The sequence below is a fragment of the Phoxinus phoxinus genome (assembly GCF_949152265.1).
Source record: "Phoxinus phoxinus genome assembly, chromosome: 5".
Lineage (NCBI taxonomy): Eukaryota > Metazoa > Chordata > Actinopteri > Cypriniformes > Leuciscidae > Phoxinus > Phoxinus phoxinus.
The window spans coordinates 19,620,840-19,635,622 of NC_136880.1; the positions used below are offsets into that span (position 1 = coordinate 19,620,840).

The 14,783-nt window shown below is 36.0% G+C and overlaps 1 protein-coding gene across 3 annotated transcripts in view; it reads left to right on the forward strand.

Moving 5' to 3' along the window:
- dpp6b (dipeptidyl-peptidase 6b) overlaps positions 1-14,783 on the forward strand; it is a 162,884-nt gene that overhangs the window by 61,047 nt on the left and 87,054 nt on the right. The window contains exon 1 of one of the 3 annotated variants that reach the window (XM_079614226.1): positions 8,122-8,169. The exons of the other annotated variants lie outside the window; for them this stretch is intronic. Within the exon in view, the coding sequence (XP_079470352.1) occupies positions 8,128-8,169 (42 nt within the window). The 5' untranslated portion in view covers positions 8,122-8,127. Of the gene's footprint in view, positions 1-8,121; positions 8,170-14,783 lie in introns of those variants that run through there. 3 annotated transcript variants of the gene reach the window in all.

Sequence of the window (14,783 nt, forward strand, 5' to 3'; positions counted from 1 at the left end):
TGTGCGTGTGTGTGTGTGGAATATATAGAGGTTCAGCTGACGTTTACGTGCTGTAAACAAAGCCCTTTGTTTCTGCAGCTGCTGTACATCCAAATAAGACCAAGGCTACAGTGTGCCAATGACACATTACTGTAATATGAATAGCACATCATTTCCAGACCTGAGCGTGAGATGCAAAACTGACTGAAGAGGATAAAACCACCACGTAAATAAAAATACGTGGTGTCAGTCAAAACCTTTGATTCTAAGTATTTTGCTCAAATGCTTTTTTACTTAAGATACTTTATTAAAAAGGGAGGATTTTTTTTGCAAATGTAATTAAAAATAATGAATTTGATTATAGCACCATATTACTAATGACATCATTATTATTTTTATTGTCTATTTATGTCTATATGTCTACAACGCAGTGTCTATTTACATTAAAATCACCCACTTTGTTGGCAAAGGCTATTTTCACTAACTCGAATGAAGTATTAATGTATAAAATATTATCTGAAAAAAGATTTACTTTCTATTAAGTTAATTTTTTTTCCTATCACAAGAATAAACTAATTTATTTAAATTAATACATTTATTAAAAAATTAAAAAAAATAATTTATTTATTTAATTTGTTTAAAAGGTAGAATATGGTAATAAATGTAATAATTTTTCTACTTTCCTGTGGCCACTGATGAAGTTTTTAATCCACTTGATGGACTATGTTCTAGTAGTCTATACTGCGCTTTGTAAGGATGTAATTAGGGCTTGTCTGGTTGCAACTGGAAACTTGAGAGAGGCTCATTATCACTGGTTGACGTATAGTGTGTATTGATTTCTGCAGGGGAACAGCAGTGAAGTGTCCTCTTACTGCTGGACCACCGCTGGCCACCAGGGGCGCCGCAGCCCCAGAAATCAGCAGCACATGTTGTTCTATTTTTGCAGCTGCTTCAGCCTGCCTTCAGGCTGCATTCATCTTTGAACATTAGAGTCGAACGAGCTGATATACAGTACAGAAAACATCATATATGGCACTCCTACAGTTATTTATAATAGCATATTGGTGTAGAAACAATTTTCCCGCATAGATTGCTAGTCTATTTCACAATTACAAAGAAACGGCAAGTAACACATTGAACTAAATAAGAAATTTTGATGTAGGAAAACTAAAATAGTATTCAAACACACTCCAAATAATCTTTGTTTTACTTAAAACTCTTTAAAAAAAATTTTTTTTGCAGTGTATGCATATGACAGTTATAGAAATGTAGTCGTCCATCTTCATAATTAAATGCTCAATAAAATGTGTATTAAAGTCAACATGAAACAGACTTCGGTTTACTCCAGGTTATTTATAATGCCTCTTGTTGTGCAAGATGCATCGTCGCATTTATTAAAAATGTTGTCTTCATAAACTCTTATCATTTTTAATCCCTCAAATCAAACAATTCCTGATAATATCAAGTCCAACCCAACATTTGTACTTAATGTAAGTGTTTATTGCAAATAATACATCATATAATTTCATCATATATCATATGAAACTGTTAGCATCCTGATGAATGAATGCTTTAAGTAAGAAAGAGAAAGAGTCAACCTCAAAATGAAACCATACCTGACTTTCCCGTAACATAAAACAATTTCTGGGTTCAGAGTAAAACTATTTATAGCCGCTCACACTCTCAACATTGAAGAGGATTGATTGTGTCAGTAATGAGTGTGTCAGCGGCGTATCCCAAAGGCTCATATTAATGAGCAACAGGAATCTTTCTGTCCATTGGGTCATCATCTCATACAAGAAAAAAGACCAATTTCCAATTAGAATGACTCGGAGTCGACTGAGTCGAAAAAGCCCCAAGCAACGCTTTATCTACCACAGACTTCAGGAGTGTGTGTGTGTGTGTGTGTGTGTGTGTGTGTGTGTGTGTGTGTGTGTGAGAGAGAGAGAAAATGATGAGTGTTTGAGAAAATGATGAGTGTTTGAAAATTCGTCTTTCCTGGAGGATTTAAAGATGACTAGAGCTTCCATTCTGTTTTGTCCAAAAGTCTGAGACCCATATTGTAAATTTTTAATTTTTCACACTTGAACGTGGAAATGAGCAAATCAAGGTATGACATAAAAATTACATATTTAAGAAAAAATAAAAATAAAGTGACACAACTCCACAAGATGCTCTTTAGAGCGTTAAATGCTTATAATACATTATGTAATTTTAAAAACTGTATTTAATAACAATAACAATAAAGCAAAATAGAAGCATTTCCCTAGACTTTCTGACACCTGAATGCATCTATACGTTTTTAGGAATCTTTTGAAAGTGAAAACTGTGCGCAATGCAACCAGCAGGGGGCAGTGCAATCCTCCATGAAACTGGGAACGTCCTTTTTTTTATATGAATAAATGGAATGAATGTAATCTGTAGTTTGATACCATTTGAGTCATAATAGAAGAGTGTGTACTGTTCATTTCCATTACATGGCAGACATTTTATCCAGTGTCGATTAAACAAAGCCGAAGCAGTAGTTTAATAATTCAGAATACCGTAAGTTTGAAATGTACACAAAAAGACAGCATCTTACATGTCTTATACCATTAGTATGCAACAAAAGGAAAGAAGGCTACTTTGTGAAGTGGACACATTGTCTTTGCTGCCTCCCTTAATGCAAGAATAGTAACACCAAAGCTGTATTGTTTGTCTTCACAGCGAGGGAATTGTGTTGTTCCTGTTTGTGAAGATGAAGCCATGTAGAATTAATGTGTTGTGCCACAGAAGTTGTCATTTATTGAGTCTGAAATGATAGCAGAGAGTCACTGGGACCAAAGGGAATCAAAGCAACCGGGTTTGATCGCTCTATTCTCTCCCGAGACAGTACAACATAAACCTCTGGCTGTCATTCTGTGCAAATCTGTGTACATGGTGACAGTGAGGTCTATTCTATTGTACAGTATATTATACATACTGTGCAAATGATTGGTTGACGAATTATGATAAAAAAAGGGGGAAAAAATGTAGGCAACTTTTTTGAAAGACAGTAGCCTACTGCAAAAAATCTGTTTAAAACGTATTATTCATGTTTTCTCATTTGCCAGTGAAACATGTAAACGTCCATGAAACAAATTAATTTCAGTAGCAAAATGTTACAAGAATATATTACAACTTTGAATATACTCAAATTAAATAAAACACAGTCAAAACTATGTTTTAATACTGTAAGTTTACAGTTACAATTCATCAAATTAATGAATCAAATTTGATCTGTAAATGATAATGGATTTAGTAAATATTTAATTTGTAATCAACATAGTTTCATTATGTTTTTTATTACTTTTAATTTGTTTTTTTATTTTTATTTACTGCAAATAGTAGGCAACATAATTATGCTGTGTAAAATACAGAAAATGTATGGCAAAAAGAAAATCCCATAATGCAAACTCTATCAATATAATCAAAGAATGTTGATTATAAATATAGCCTAGTTACAGCAATCAATACTGAAAAGTATTGATAAAACTAGTTTAATATTTAAAAAAAATTAAATAAACATTATCCCATGTCTGTAAAGGCTGTGTATTTTTGTTCATTAAAGTATTGTGTCATAAGATTAGCAATATGATAATGCAGCATTGAAGTTACAAGGGTTCAAGCACACTCATTTTCTTCTCCTGCTTCCTTCGGTTTAATTTTAGCCATCATTTTGTTCATGTCATGTCTGAGTCACAGCTCTCATGTTTTAGAGATCTCGGAAAGCACACTTCATGAACCCTTCCTTAAAACAAGCTCAGTGGTGGAAATGAAGGCACAGAGATATGAGGAAGGCAGGCTCTTATGACAGAGATGACGTCGGTTCTGCTCACGATTTTGTACGCCATTAATCTCCATGGCTTTCAGGTTATTTTGCCATGCATTTGCAAAACACTTCAACTCACTGGTTTCCAAAAAAGCTTATTTATGAGTCATCAGATGTGGAGATGAGATATGGATTATGCTGATATTCTACCGATTGTGAGAAACATCGTACCGGATGCATTTATCTCAGAATAATCAGATCAATAATATGAGCGTGTGTAGAATCAGGGCTATAGGTCCCATTCAGAAATGAGCTGAAAACGCTTTTTGAATTCTAGACATTTGAATTGATTTTGAATAGAGGTAGCAAAGAGAACTCAAATGTTAATATTGCATAACTGTTATTAAATTAATTGAAGTTCAAGTGTAGTTTATACACAAAACACTTATTTTTCAGAAGCATTATTAGATTATCAGTATTTTATAGTGCCACTAATTGTTTTATTTCATATAAACTGTTATATTATTGTCAGCATGGGGTTTAGGCAAACACACGAAGACAAAGATGAAGGTAAATTGTACTTTAAAGGGATAGTTCACCCAAAAATGAAAATTAGCCCATGATTTACTCACCCTGAAGTCATCCTATGTGTATATGACATTCTTCTTCAGACGAATACAATCAGAGTTATATAAAAAAATGTCCTGGCTCTTCCAAGCTTTATAATGGCAGAGTCCATCAAAGCGCATCCATGATTAAAGTGCTTCCACACGGCTCTGGCGGGTTAATAAAGGCATTCTGAATTAAAGCGATGCGTTCGTGTAATAAAAATATCCATTTCTGTCAGGATCACTATCGTCAAATACGATTGACAATTAGCATCCATGCAGCCTAGCATAGATAAGAGAGGGAGAGCAGCGATACCCCCCTTAGGGTAAACAGAACAGAACCAACATGAATGTTTTGCAGATATCATTAATTCAAGATTTTAAAGTACAACATAATTCGAGAATTGATTCTGATTCAAGGGGAATCAGAATGCCATACTTACACGAGAGGAGGAGCTGGGGATGGAGGAGGGTAATTCGCTCCTGAGAAACGCGATAGCTGCAGATAATACTGAAGGAGCTTATATACATATACAGTGATAGGCGTCGTATTCCTATTGGTTGACGTGGATCAGCTGAGAGTCAGCTGATGCGAGCTTGACTAACGTGATCTGCCAGAACTGACACTACGCTTGATATTTAGAACTTTATCAACTAAAATAACTAGCTTCCTGCAGACGGCCGTACGCAACACAGACATGTCCGAATGATTCAAAAGAACGATTCATTTATGAACTAGAGTGATCAATCATGCAGCTTGTTCAGGAGAGGTGTAAAATAAAGCAAGAAGCCCCTTGAAGGCGTGTTTTACAGTGGATTTAGAACAGCTAAAGGGGCGTTGTTAGTTACAATGTGGAGCGGAATTTTTATAAAACGGTTACTCCATAAAAATATTCATTTTGATATTTATTTTATTCATAAAATAATATAAATTTATTCATAAAATTATTCATAAAATAAATACCAGCAACAAAAAATATATAACGTATAACTTATAACACATTTATTCCTCCGCCAAGCAATGTAGTTCCAAAGAGGTTGCTAAGCAACACATGCAGCAACAAAGAATCACAAACGACAGTTGCGCAGTAATACTAATGTAATGCGGTCACAGGTGTATGTTTGTTGAGTAATTTACAACGGCTTCGAACGCGGCTCAACCAATCAGAATCAAGAGCTGGAACTATCCGTTTTATAAATTACTTTGGTAACACTTTATTTCGATAGTCCACTTTAGATATTCTACTAACTAAGTAACTTTGCAACTACATGTCAACTAACTGTCATTAGAGTATTAGTAGACTTAATATGTGCTTAATATCTGCTAACACTTTATTTTGTTGGTCCCCTAACAGACATTATACTGACTATAAGTAACTTGGCAACTACAAGTCAACTTATTCTCCTAACCCGAACCCTAACACCTTACCATAACCTACAGTCTACTACTGTCTACTAATACTCTAATGACAGTTAGTTGACATGTAGACGGTGGGCCGAGGGTCCGTATCTGCTTTACTTTTTGAAATGGAAGATCCCCATGGAGGGAGAACCTGAATTTGTAAAGTTAGGACGGTTGTTTTATTCTCAACGATATGAAAAGTGTTGCCACTCCCATTTATTGCACATTTTCCCCCGAAATGATAAAATTTCCCCATAAATATTACAAAGTCGCATACATTAATGCAACTATTAATGTAGTTGCAAAGTTACTTCTAGTTAGTAGAATGTCTAAAGTGGACTATCAAAATAAAGTGTAACCATTACTTTTTAAGTGATCAAATTACCCGATGTCTCCAGGCATATGATAAAACGGGTGAACCCCCCCCCCCCCCCCATATATTTACTTTGGAGGACGTCAGTTTATTAGTTCACGTACTCAGCTTGCCTCTTCTGAAATAAACCTTGTCACAAAACAACACAACTCATCTGGTTTTAAGTTCTCCATCAGAAGCAGCTCTCGCCATTGGCGCACGCAGCGCTCGAGTGCCCGTGAATAAACTCTTCTCTTTCGACACTGCAGTGAATTTGTGGGACCTGCATTAGCAGAACTCACCAGCTGAAGTCCAGGGGTTAGCAGGAGGAGCTTATCAGGGTGTTTAGACGTGTGGTTTTGTAACGCTGATACGTGCTGAAGTGTAAATGGAGCCTAATGGATTGGTAAGTGGTTTGGTGCTGATGCTGGTGAAACAGTTTGAAGCAGTCCTCTGCCAGCTAATGTGTGTGTGTGTATGTTTGCGAGTGTTGATCTGTGGCTGTCACACCGCTGACCTGATGGAGGCCGATACCGTTCTCATGTGTCCCTGTTCCACTCAGCAGGGGTTTCAGGAGTCAACTCGATAGTACTTGAGAAAGGTCAGTTAGTTTTACAGCAAGAATATACCATATACTCTTACACAAACAAACAGACCTATATACCTTGTAACACTTTAAGAAGTGCGCATTTGTCACTTTATCTTAATAAATGTATACTGTATCATTTGCAGTCTGAAATGGCATGGCTGTTAAAAGAATAGTTCACTTAAAAAAGAAAACACAAAGGAAGATATTTTGAAGAATAAAGGTAACCACACAGTTGATGGACCCCATTTACTTCCATAGCAGGAAAAAAAATACTATGGTAGTCCATCAATGGGGTCAATCAACTGTTTGGTTACCTTCATTCTTCAAAATATCTTCATTTGTGTTCAGTAGAAGAAAGCAATTCATACAGGTATAAACAACTTGAGAGCGAGTAAATGATGACAGAATTTTCCATTTTCCATTGACTTCCATTCAAACTCAAACTCAAGCTCATGTGAATTGTGCTGTGTTCCAAAGTTCAAGTTTGGTGAACTGCAAATCTTTATCATGTAAAGACGTGTGGGCAATAAAACATTGATACGTCATGTTGTGACCTCTTAGCTGAATTAAAATAGCAGTAGTAGAGTTGAGTAACATTTAATGTTCACATTTTAAGCAATATTTATAGATTTAATAGAATAAAATAAAAGGTAAAAATGTATGATTATCAATAGCGTTATCCAGGTAGGACAATGGTTCGAAAGGTCGAGGCATATTTTTAAAACATTAAGTAAAATAATGCATTAGTGAAGGTTTATTATGTGTGGAGGCGCATTTTGTTTTGTGATTTTTTTATGACTTTGACCCATTCCGTTCTGCACTATTATCATCCCTCCCACATGTTTGCCTTTAAAGTGGGTAAAGATACTTTATCATTGTAAGTACATGATACTTTCATGACCGTTTGTTCTGTTTCTCTGGTGCAGCCGAAGTGAGAGGAGGCAGTGAAGTAAAGCGTATTGGTTTTGCTCACCAAAAGTTACCGAAAAGTTTACAAGAGAAGGACGAGAGGAAAGAAGAAAAGCTCAAATCTTGTCAAACTACTACAAATAAAGAGCCTTTGTCTCGGCACTGCCCCCAAAAAGTGAATAATGACTTTGATTTTGGTCGGTTTCACACACATGGGTATGGTGGTAAGCAAATGATGACAGAATTGAACTCGCGCAAGCAAGCACATCATTCAACTATCCAGAGTAAAACCCTCAGATCACAGAGAGAGACAAACACCCACACACACACACACACACACTCAGACGTTGGGGAGGCCTCTAATGCGAGTAGCTGGCAGGGTTAGTGCTGAGTCTCAGTGTGTGGTTAGGATGCGGATCAGGTGCACTTAAGCAGGGGTGTGTCGTCACCATTAAACGATCTTCAGCCAAACTTCAGCATTGTCAGGCAAACTGCAGCATGAAGACAAGGAAGCTGTCCAGAGTACAGAGACTATGGATTGTAAGTTTTTTTTTTTTTTTCGAAACATGCATGAGCTTTGGTAGTGTTGCTGAAAATAGCTCTGTTAATATGATCCAAAAAGTTCTTCTTTATTTGTTTTAATTTAGTTGTATGCTAGTTTGTGCGACATTTGGGGTTTAATGTGTTTCCCAAGTACGGTACTCATGGGATACAAGATTGATCATATTTACTCAATGAAATGATCGTTTCATGTGTAACACATAATGTCAAACACATTATGTCAAACACATGATGTGTTTGACATAATCGTTGCTTCTCAGGTTTTTATGTCGGTCAGTGACAGCGGCTCATGTTTCATGTCTTGTAAAATATCTAGAGTTTTGGCAACATTATAGGCTACGTATTTCATTTCTTTAGAAAATGACATTCGCAAAGAAAGGCAGAGAAATCCCAGAAAACAAATGGGATATCAGAGGTGTCTGAAATGTCAGGTTGTTGCGCTCTAAAAGGTTTCTATTAAGTAAGGATTACGAAACGACTCCATCGGTTCTTTGGATTGGACTCTCGGGGGTAACAGGCGTTCTCTTAAAGTTGACTTTAATAGCAGGGGAACGTCAGACTTACTCATATTAACCGCTGGCTTTTTACTGTAATAGTATACACTTTCACTACATATCACCGTGTTTGAAATCAATCTGGCTTTCATGAATTTGCAATAAGCAATTATTATAATTTAATAATCAACTGCAATTGCGAGAAATAAAGTCAGAATTGACTGAGTTTTAAAGTTCAACTCTGAGGAAAAAAAGGCTGACTTTCTTTCTCAGAATTGCGAGTTTCACAATTCTGACTTTATAACTCACAATCCTCCATAATCTTCCATAATTTCTTACCCATCTAAAAAATATTGTAATAATAATCTTGTTTTAAGCAAATTACAGATTTTTTTTCAGTTCAGGCGGTTGCACTTATCATTATTTGACCACATTTTTTACAGGTACCTCTATTAATATCATAATGCTACACTAAATTTCATCAAATTTTTAAATGTTGATGTTGTGATGTTATTTGGTTTTGTGGGTTACTTTTCATTTGAGAGTTCCTTTCATTTGTGAACTGACTTTAGTAAGGTATATTAATTGAAAACATCCTTTGAATTATTGAAAATGAATGGAAATGTCCACAATGCAAAGATTACAGCGCCTTTCATCCAGCTGCTGAAATTGATGTGCTGCTGTCTTAAAAGTACAAATTGAAGTGGTTTGTTGTTTCATATAATTTGCTTGACCATTGGCTTTTCTGGTTCTTTATATATGGTATAGGTTTCATTGCTCTTTGAAAAAGCTCAAGTTTGCTTTGCAGTTAGGCTATATTTTTTTTAACTTTTGTCAAACAATCAAAATCAAGAATTAAACAATGCTGTGGTATAAAAAAAAAATATTGTTTACAGCTTACAGTATTAGAATCAAATCATTCAGGATTACAAGGTTAATTTTCATGGTTTGTTGAACTTTTATATATTTATTTACCCTGCAAAACTATTTATATTCATTGCTTTTATCACTCACTCTTGATTGTCTCAGACTTAAGTTTGATCAAAACTTACCAATTCTAAACTTTATTGCTTATTAATCAGTTTAAATGAAGGAACTGTATTATGATTCCTGTGGCAATATGGCGCTTAATGCCATTAATGTATGTTGCATTGCATAAAAACCACCATTGCATGCCTAAACATAATGGAAAAGCTCATGCAGTTATAGTCAAGATTAATACATCACCATGTCATGGTGTTGTAATGTAACATTACACGCATCAACACAATGAATTACATGTACTGTATTGTAAGTATCAGCGAGTCAACAATTTTAATGCATCAGAGGATCCATTTAGCTTTTAGCCACTCCGAGTAATGGGCTTCAGCAACACACTTACTGTAGACGGCTGAGAGGCCAGTGCTTTCCCTTAATGCACAAACTACTTAACAGAAAACTTGACATGCATTGTCAGTCATTTTACCTCTGAAAATGCATGTTGGTCAATATATAATAACCTTTATGTACCTACATACCTGTATCCATTTTGAGCAGCAGTTTTGTCCAGCTTTTGAGTGAGTTGTGGTTTAGTTTCGTTTTAAAACTGCTTTCCTGTTCTCTACTGTTTTATATAGAAAGTGCACAGCTCCTTCTGCCAGTGCTTTAAGGACCAATGTAATGTTTATTTAAACCAATAGACATCTTAGACATCTTTATAGATTTGTTGCAGTCAGCTAAAACATTATTATCTATTATTCTTTGGCATATATGGATTTTGGCATTAATGGGATACTTGATGGGGTAACTAGATGCAGTAAATTAAGCCTTAAAGCTATGCTAGCCTGGGAAAACCCAGACCACTCTCAGTTGTAACTGAGTTAGGGTCTGGCAAAGCTCCATAGACAATTCATTTCCACAGGGGCGTCACCAACGGACGTCGGATAGATCTAAAACCAATCAGAGCGATGAATGACATGACGTATGCAGAGCGACGGAGAAACATCTCGAGACTCTCAGCAATTCTCTGTTTGTGTTAACGAAAATGACAATTTTAAATCGCTTGAAACAGACACGATAGCTGATTCGAACGAGTGATGTTGTGATGTTCCACGGCGGCATCCATGTCTGTAATGTACAAAATCTGCGTCACCGTCTCTGCTCTGTCGTCATCGTGTAAAGCCCGCCCCAACGTTTCTGATTGGTGCCGCGATTTCGACGGATTGGAAATGGGTTTCAATGGGCTCTTTGCCAGACCCACTTGCAGAGCAAATCTAAATTTGCCGGAAGTGGTCTGGGTTTTCCCAGGCTAGGTCTATGCCCTTTTACCAAGTCTTGGTTTTGTTTTTGGGGTCTATTAGAATAGGTTTGCATGCTTGAATGTTTAAAAAACACTTTTTTTTTTTTTAAGTACTGTATAAAATGACTAGCCTGGCTAACGCCAGACCCAATTCTCGTTGAGACTTGGGTCTGGGAACCACATGTTAATTTTCTCGTATTTGAGGCGTGGTTTACGAATGCCCGGCGCCGTTTATTGGGTGCTAAGAATGTCTATCAAATGTGCCTGTACGTAGCTCATAGCCAATCGTTTCCATTATACCAGATGACGTATGTAGAGAAATGGTTTAACGCCAAACGCTGCTCTTTTTTCTAAATAAAATTGCGATCTAAACTACTTAGAACAATATCTAAGGCTGCATCAAAAGGTAGCTTCGCGTCTGCTGCCATGTTGACTCCATAGATATAAACAAACTGCTTAGTTGTGTCGCAAAGATGTCGTCATCGTCTTCTTGCTGCTCCCTCCCCGTTCTGTGATTGGTTCCCTAAACGAGGCGAAAATCAGGTCCATGGTTTCCAGACTGCCTTTCAGCGAAAATAAAAACGCGCCGCGCAAAGGCAGTCTGGGGAAACCCAGGCTATAAAATGACTGAAATCAAAACAGAAATGTCATCATTGAATTGTTATTGTCAAAATACAGTATAAACAAATGCATTTTCAGTAGTGGTCTGTTTTAGACTTTTAGTCCGCACCAGAAAATAATACATCTGGTAAAAATGTGGTCGAATGGTGAGAGAGGTTTTGAGGAATACAAAGACATGTTGGGAGAATAAGGTAAGGAGAGGACAGCATTCTGCTGGGAGTCTTTCCTCAGACTGTGGCAAAACCACATCTAGCTCTCTGTGTGTGTGTGTGTGTGTGTGTGTGTGTGTGTGTGTGTGTGTGTGTGAATCCCTCCGGAGAAAGTGTCACTTCCAGCCGTCTGGAGTGGATGCTTCGGTCAGCAGGTCATTGACTTCCACAGACTGAATAAAATCTAGTCATTCAGTCGGTGAACTCGTCCAAACCCTAAAGAAGGATTCGCACTTTCAAACAATTTTTCAAAGAAGTTTTGGTACTTTTACCAGAAAGTTTTGTATCACACTTTTTAACATTCCATCTACTGCAGTATCATTGTCATGCTGCTTTGTGCTTTGACATATTGAACCTCTTTGTTTTTGATGGAAAATCTGCATTTACTGTAGATACTTGCACACCCAGTGTTCAGTTATGGGTTTGCGAAGATTGTAAAGACAATTGTTTTTGTCTTATTGTTTACAATGAGAGTAACACCGTGTATGAAAAAAGCTATTGAACAAAGCAGGGGCAATTTGGTTTTACCTGAATTAAAAATCTACATACTATCTCTTAAAACAATTGACATTTTCAAAAATTTCATTTGGTCTGTTTAATGCTCTTGTATGTCATTAAAGGATCATGGGGACTTGAAAAGTATTTCATTTTCTAAGGCATTGTTTGCTATTCATCTGCTTAGTTATTCAGGCATGATTAATGTGGCTAAAATCGTTCAGTGTCGTACAAAATGGTCCTCACAGGTTTTTTTAAATGTGAGCGATTAGTGGTAATTATATAAGGCCATGAAACTCAAAGTAATGTTTAGCTAATGTCATTAACTGTGATTGCATGCACATCTTCTGGATAGTGAGTCATGTCTTGTTGGGTTTATGTAGGTATTTTTTTTGTCTTTGCCATTTATACATGCTTTTGTGATTTTAAATGATTCTTATTTTAAGTAGCCAAATCCCGAGAGTCCTTTGAGGACGATTATATGCGGAGAAATTCTGAGCTTTGCAATAATTAGCATATTAACCATTTACTATAGGGTTCAATGACAACGATTTTTCACAGTATAATTGTCTCAGCAGAGATTTTTTTTATTCTTAGAAAAATAATAAATATATACATACATACAGACATAAAAATAGATTGAAGAAAAAAAAGAAAAGAAAAATAATTCTAAGCCTTGAACCAACTGGCCAGCTCTGAGATGAATCACTGCAAAATGCATTTGAAGCACAAATGTACAAGATGTGTATTTCTTTGATAAGAAAATTAGCTATTCATGCCATGACGCATTGAAAATGTCCTTATTATTTATTAAAATATAAAAAATCTGTTGCTGTGGTTCTAAACATGTTAGGACTGGCAATTACAGCTTGTGGTGTTTCTGAAGTTATTGGAGTACGAAGGGACATCATAACTGTCTGATATTGCTTTTATACAACAGTTCAATATGTTAATATTGAGTAACTTGCACTTTAGACAAAATATTGTCAGTTACTTTGTTTTTTCACTGACAAAAATAGTTCCAAACAAACACACAGAAGAACTGCAGCACTTGTGTGTTTGCTGCTGAATGATTTGGCATTTTGGTGGGCATTTGGCAATGAAATGGTTAAATGAATCATTCAATGACTCACTCAAATGACAGTGGTTAATTTCAGAATAGCATATACTCTTAATATTTCTGCTGTATAAAAATATTATGGTAATATGCTATTTCGAATTTAGTCGGTCAGTTGTTTAATCCCTAAATGTATCGGCGTTCTTGCATGAATCAGCGTCACAATTCGCCTAGTATTCTTTGCCCTAAAAATATGTGTACTTTTTCTTCAATGTGTAGGCCACTTTTGGGACATTCTACCACATCATAAAATTGCTTCTTGAAACTGTGGACTGCTTTGTTGTATCGTTTTGTGCATTGTGTCACCATAAACCAGCCTGTCAATCAATCTTTCACAATTAACGTCCTCGTATACACACTCATTTATATTAATTAATGCTAATTAACAATTCCTCCTTCTGTACTGTTAAGAAGTCGCCTGTTGATCTGTAGGTCTTACTTATCTGCAACTTGTGTGCTTTTTCTGGGTGAGACGAAGTGAACTGCGGCGCTAATAGCTAATAATTCACATGAATGAGCACAACGTCGAATAGCCATGCTCTTGCAACGGCCAAGGTCAGTATTTTCTTTTAAATAATAGGTTAAATTCAATTTCGGATACCTCCAGAACACTTGGAATATATAACACGTGTTGCATGGGATCAATACTTGTGAGTCTTTTTTAAAAAGCATGATGCTGGTCGCTATTCACTGCCATTATAATGTGAGCGTAGAACATTTGTTGATAGTTGGATTATAATGTCAATTTTTTTTTATTCTCCTTTTGAGATCCATAAAAGAAAGAAGGGCATACAGCATTATAACACCAGGGTGAGCAATTTATGACTTAACATTAATTTTAGGGTCAACTACCCTTTTAAGGGCCAATCATCTTGAGTTTCATGACAGAACTTTGTATCTTTGTAAATGTGTTTTATACAGTATGTCTGATTTCCCAACATACTGCACTAAAAACCAATGGACCTTGGTAAATAACCAAACTGGTCCATTGGTCCAACTTATGAACTTTAGTGGTTAAACAACAGTTTCTGTTAACCAAAATAGTTAATGAAGTATTTACTGATGTAATTATACCATATACCAATTATAATGGTTTTCTTAGGCCCATTTTATTTACAGTATACTCAAAGTTGTGGAGGGTGTTAAAATCTAGTAATTCAGAAATATATAAAGATTTACTCTTTCACATATTAAACGATATACAGTAGCATTCACCAAATCATGACCTTGTAAATGTGTTATGTTTTGTGCTTGGCAGTCTCTTCATGTTATCTTCTCTTTTTACTCTCCTTCTCATTGGGTTTCATCTTATTCATGGATTTTTGGTAAAGCTTTATCGATGAGATTTCGCCATCCTGTGCAGACCCTATTCACATTTG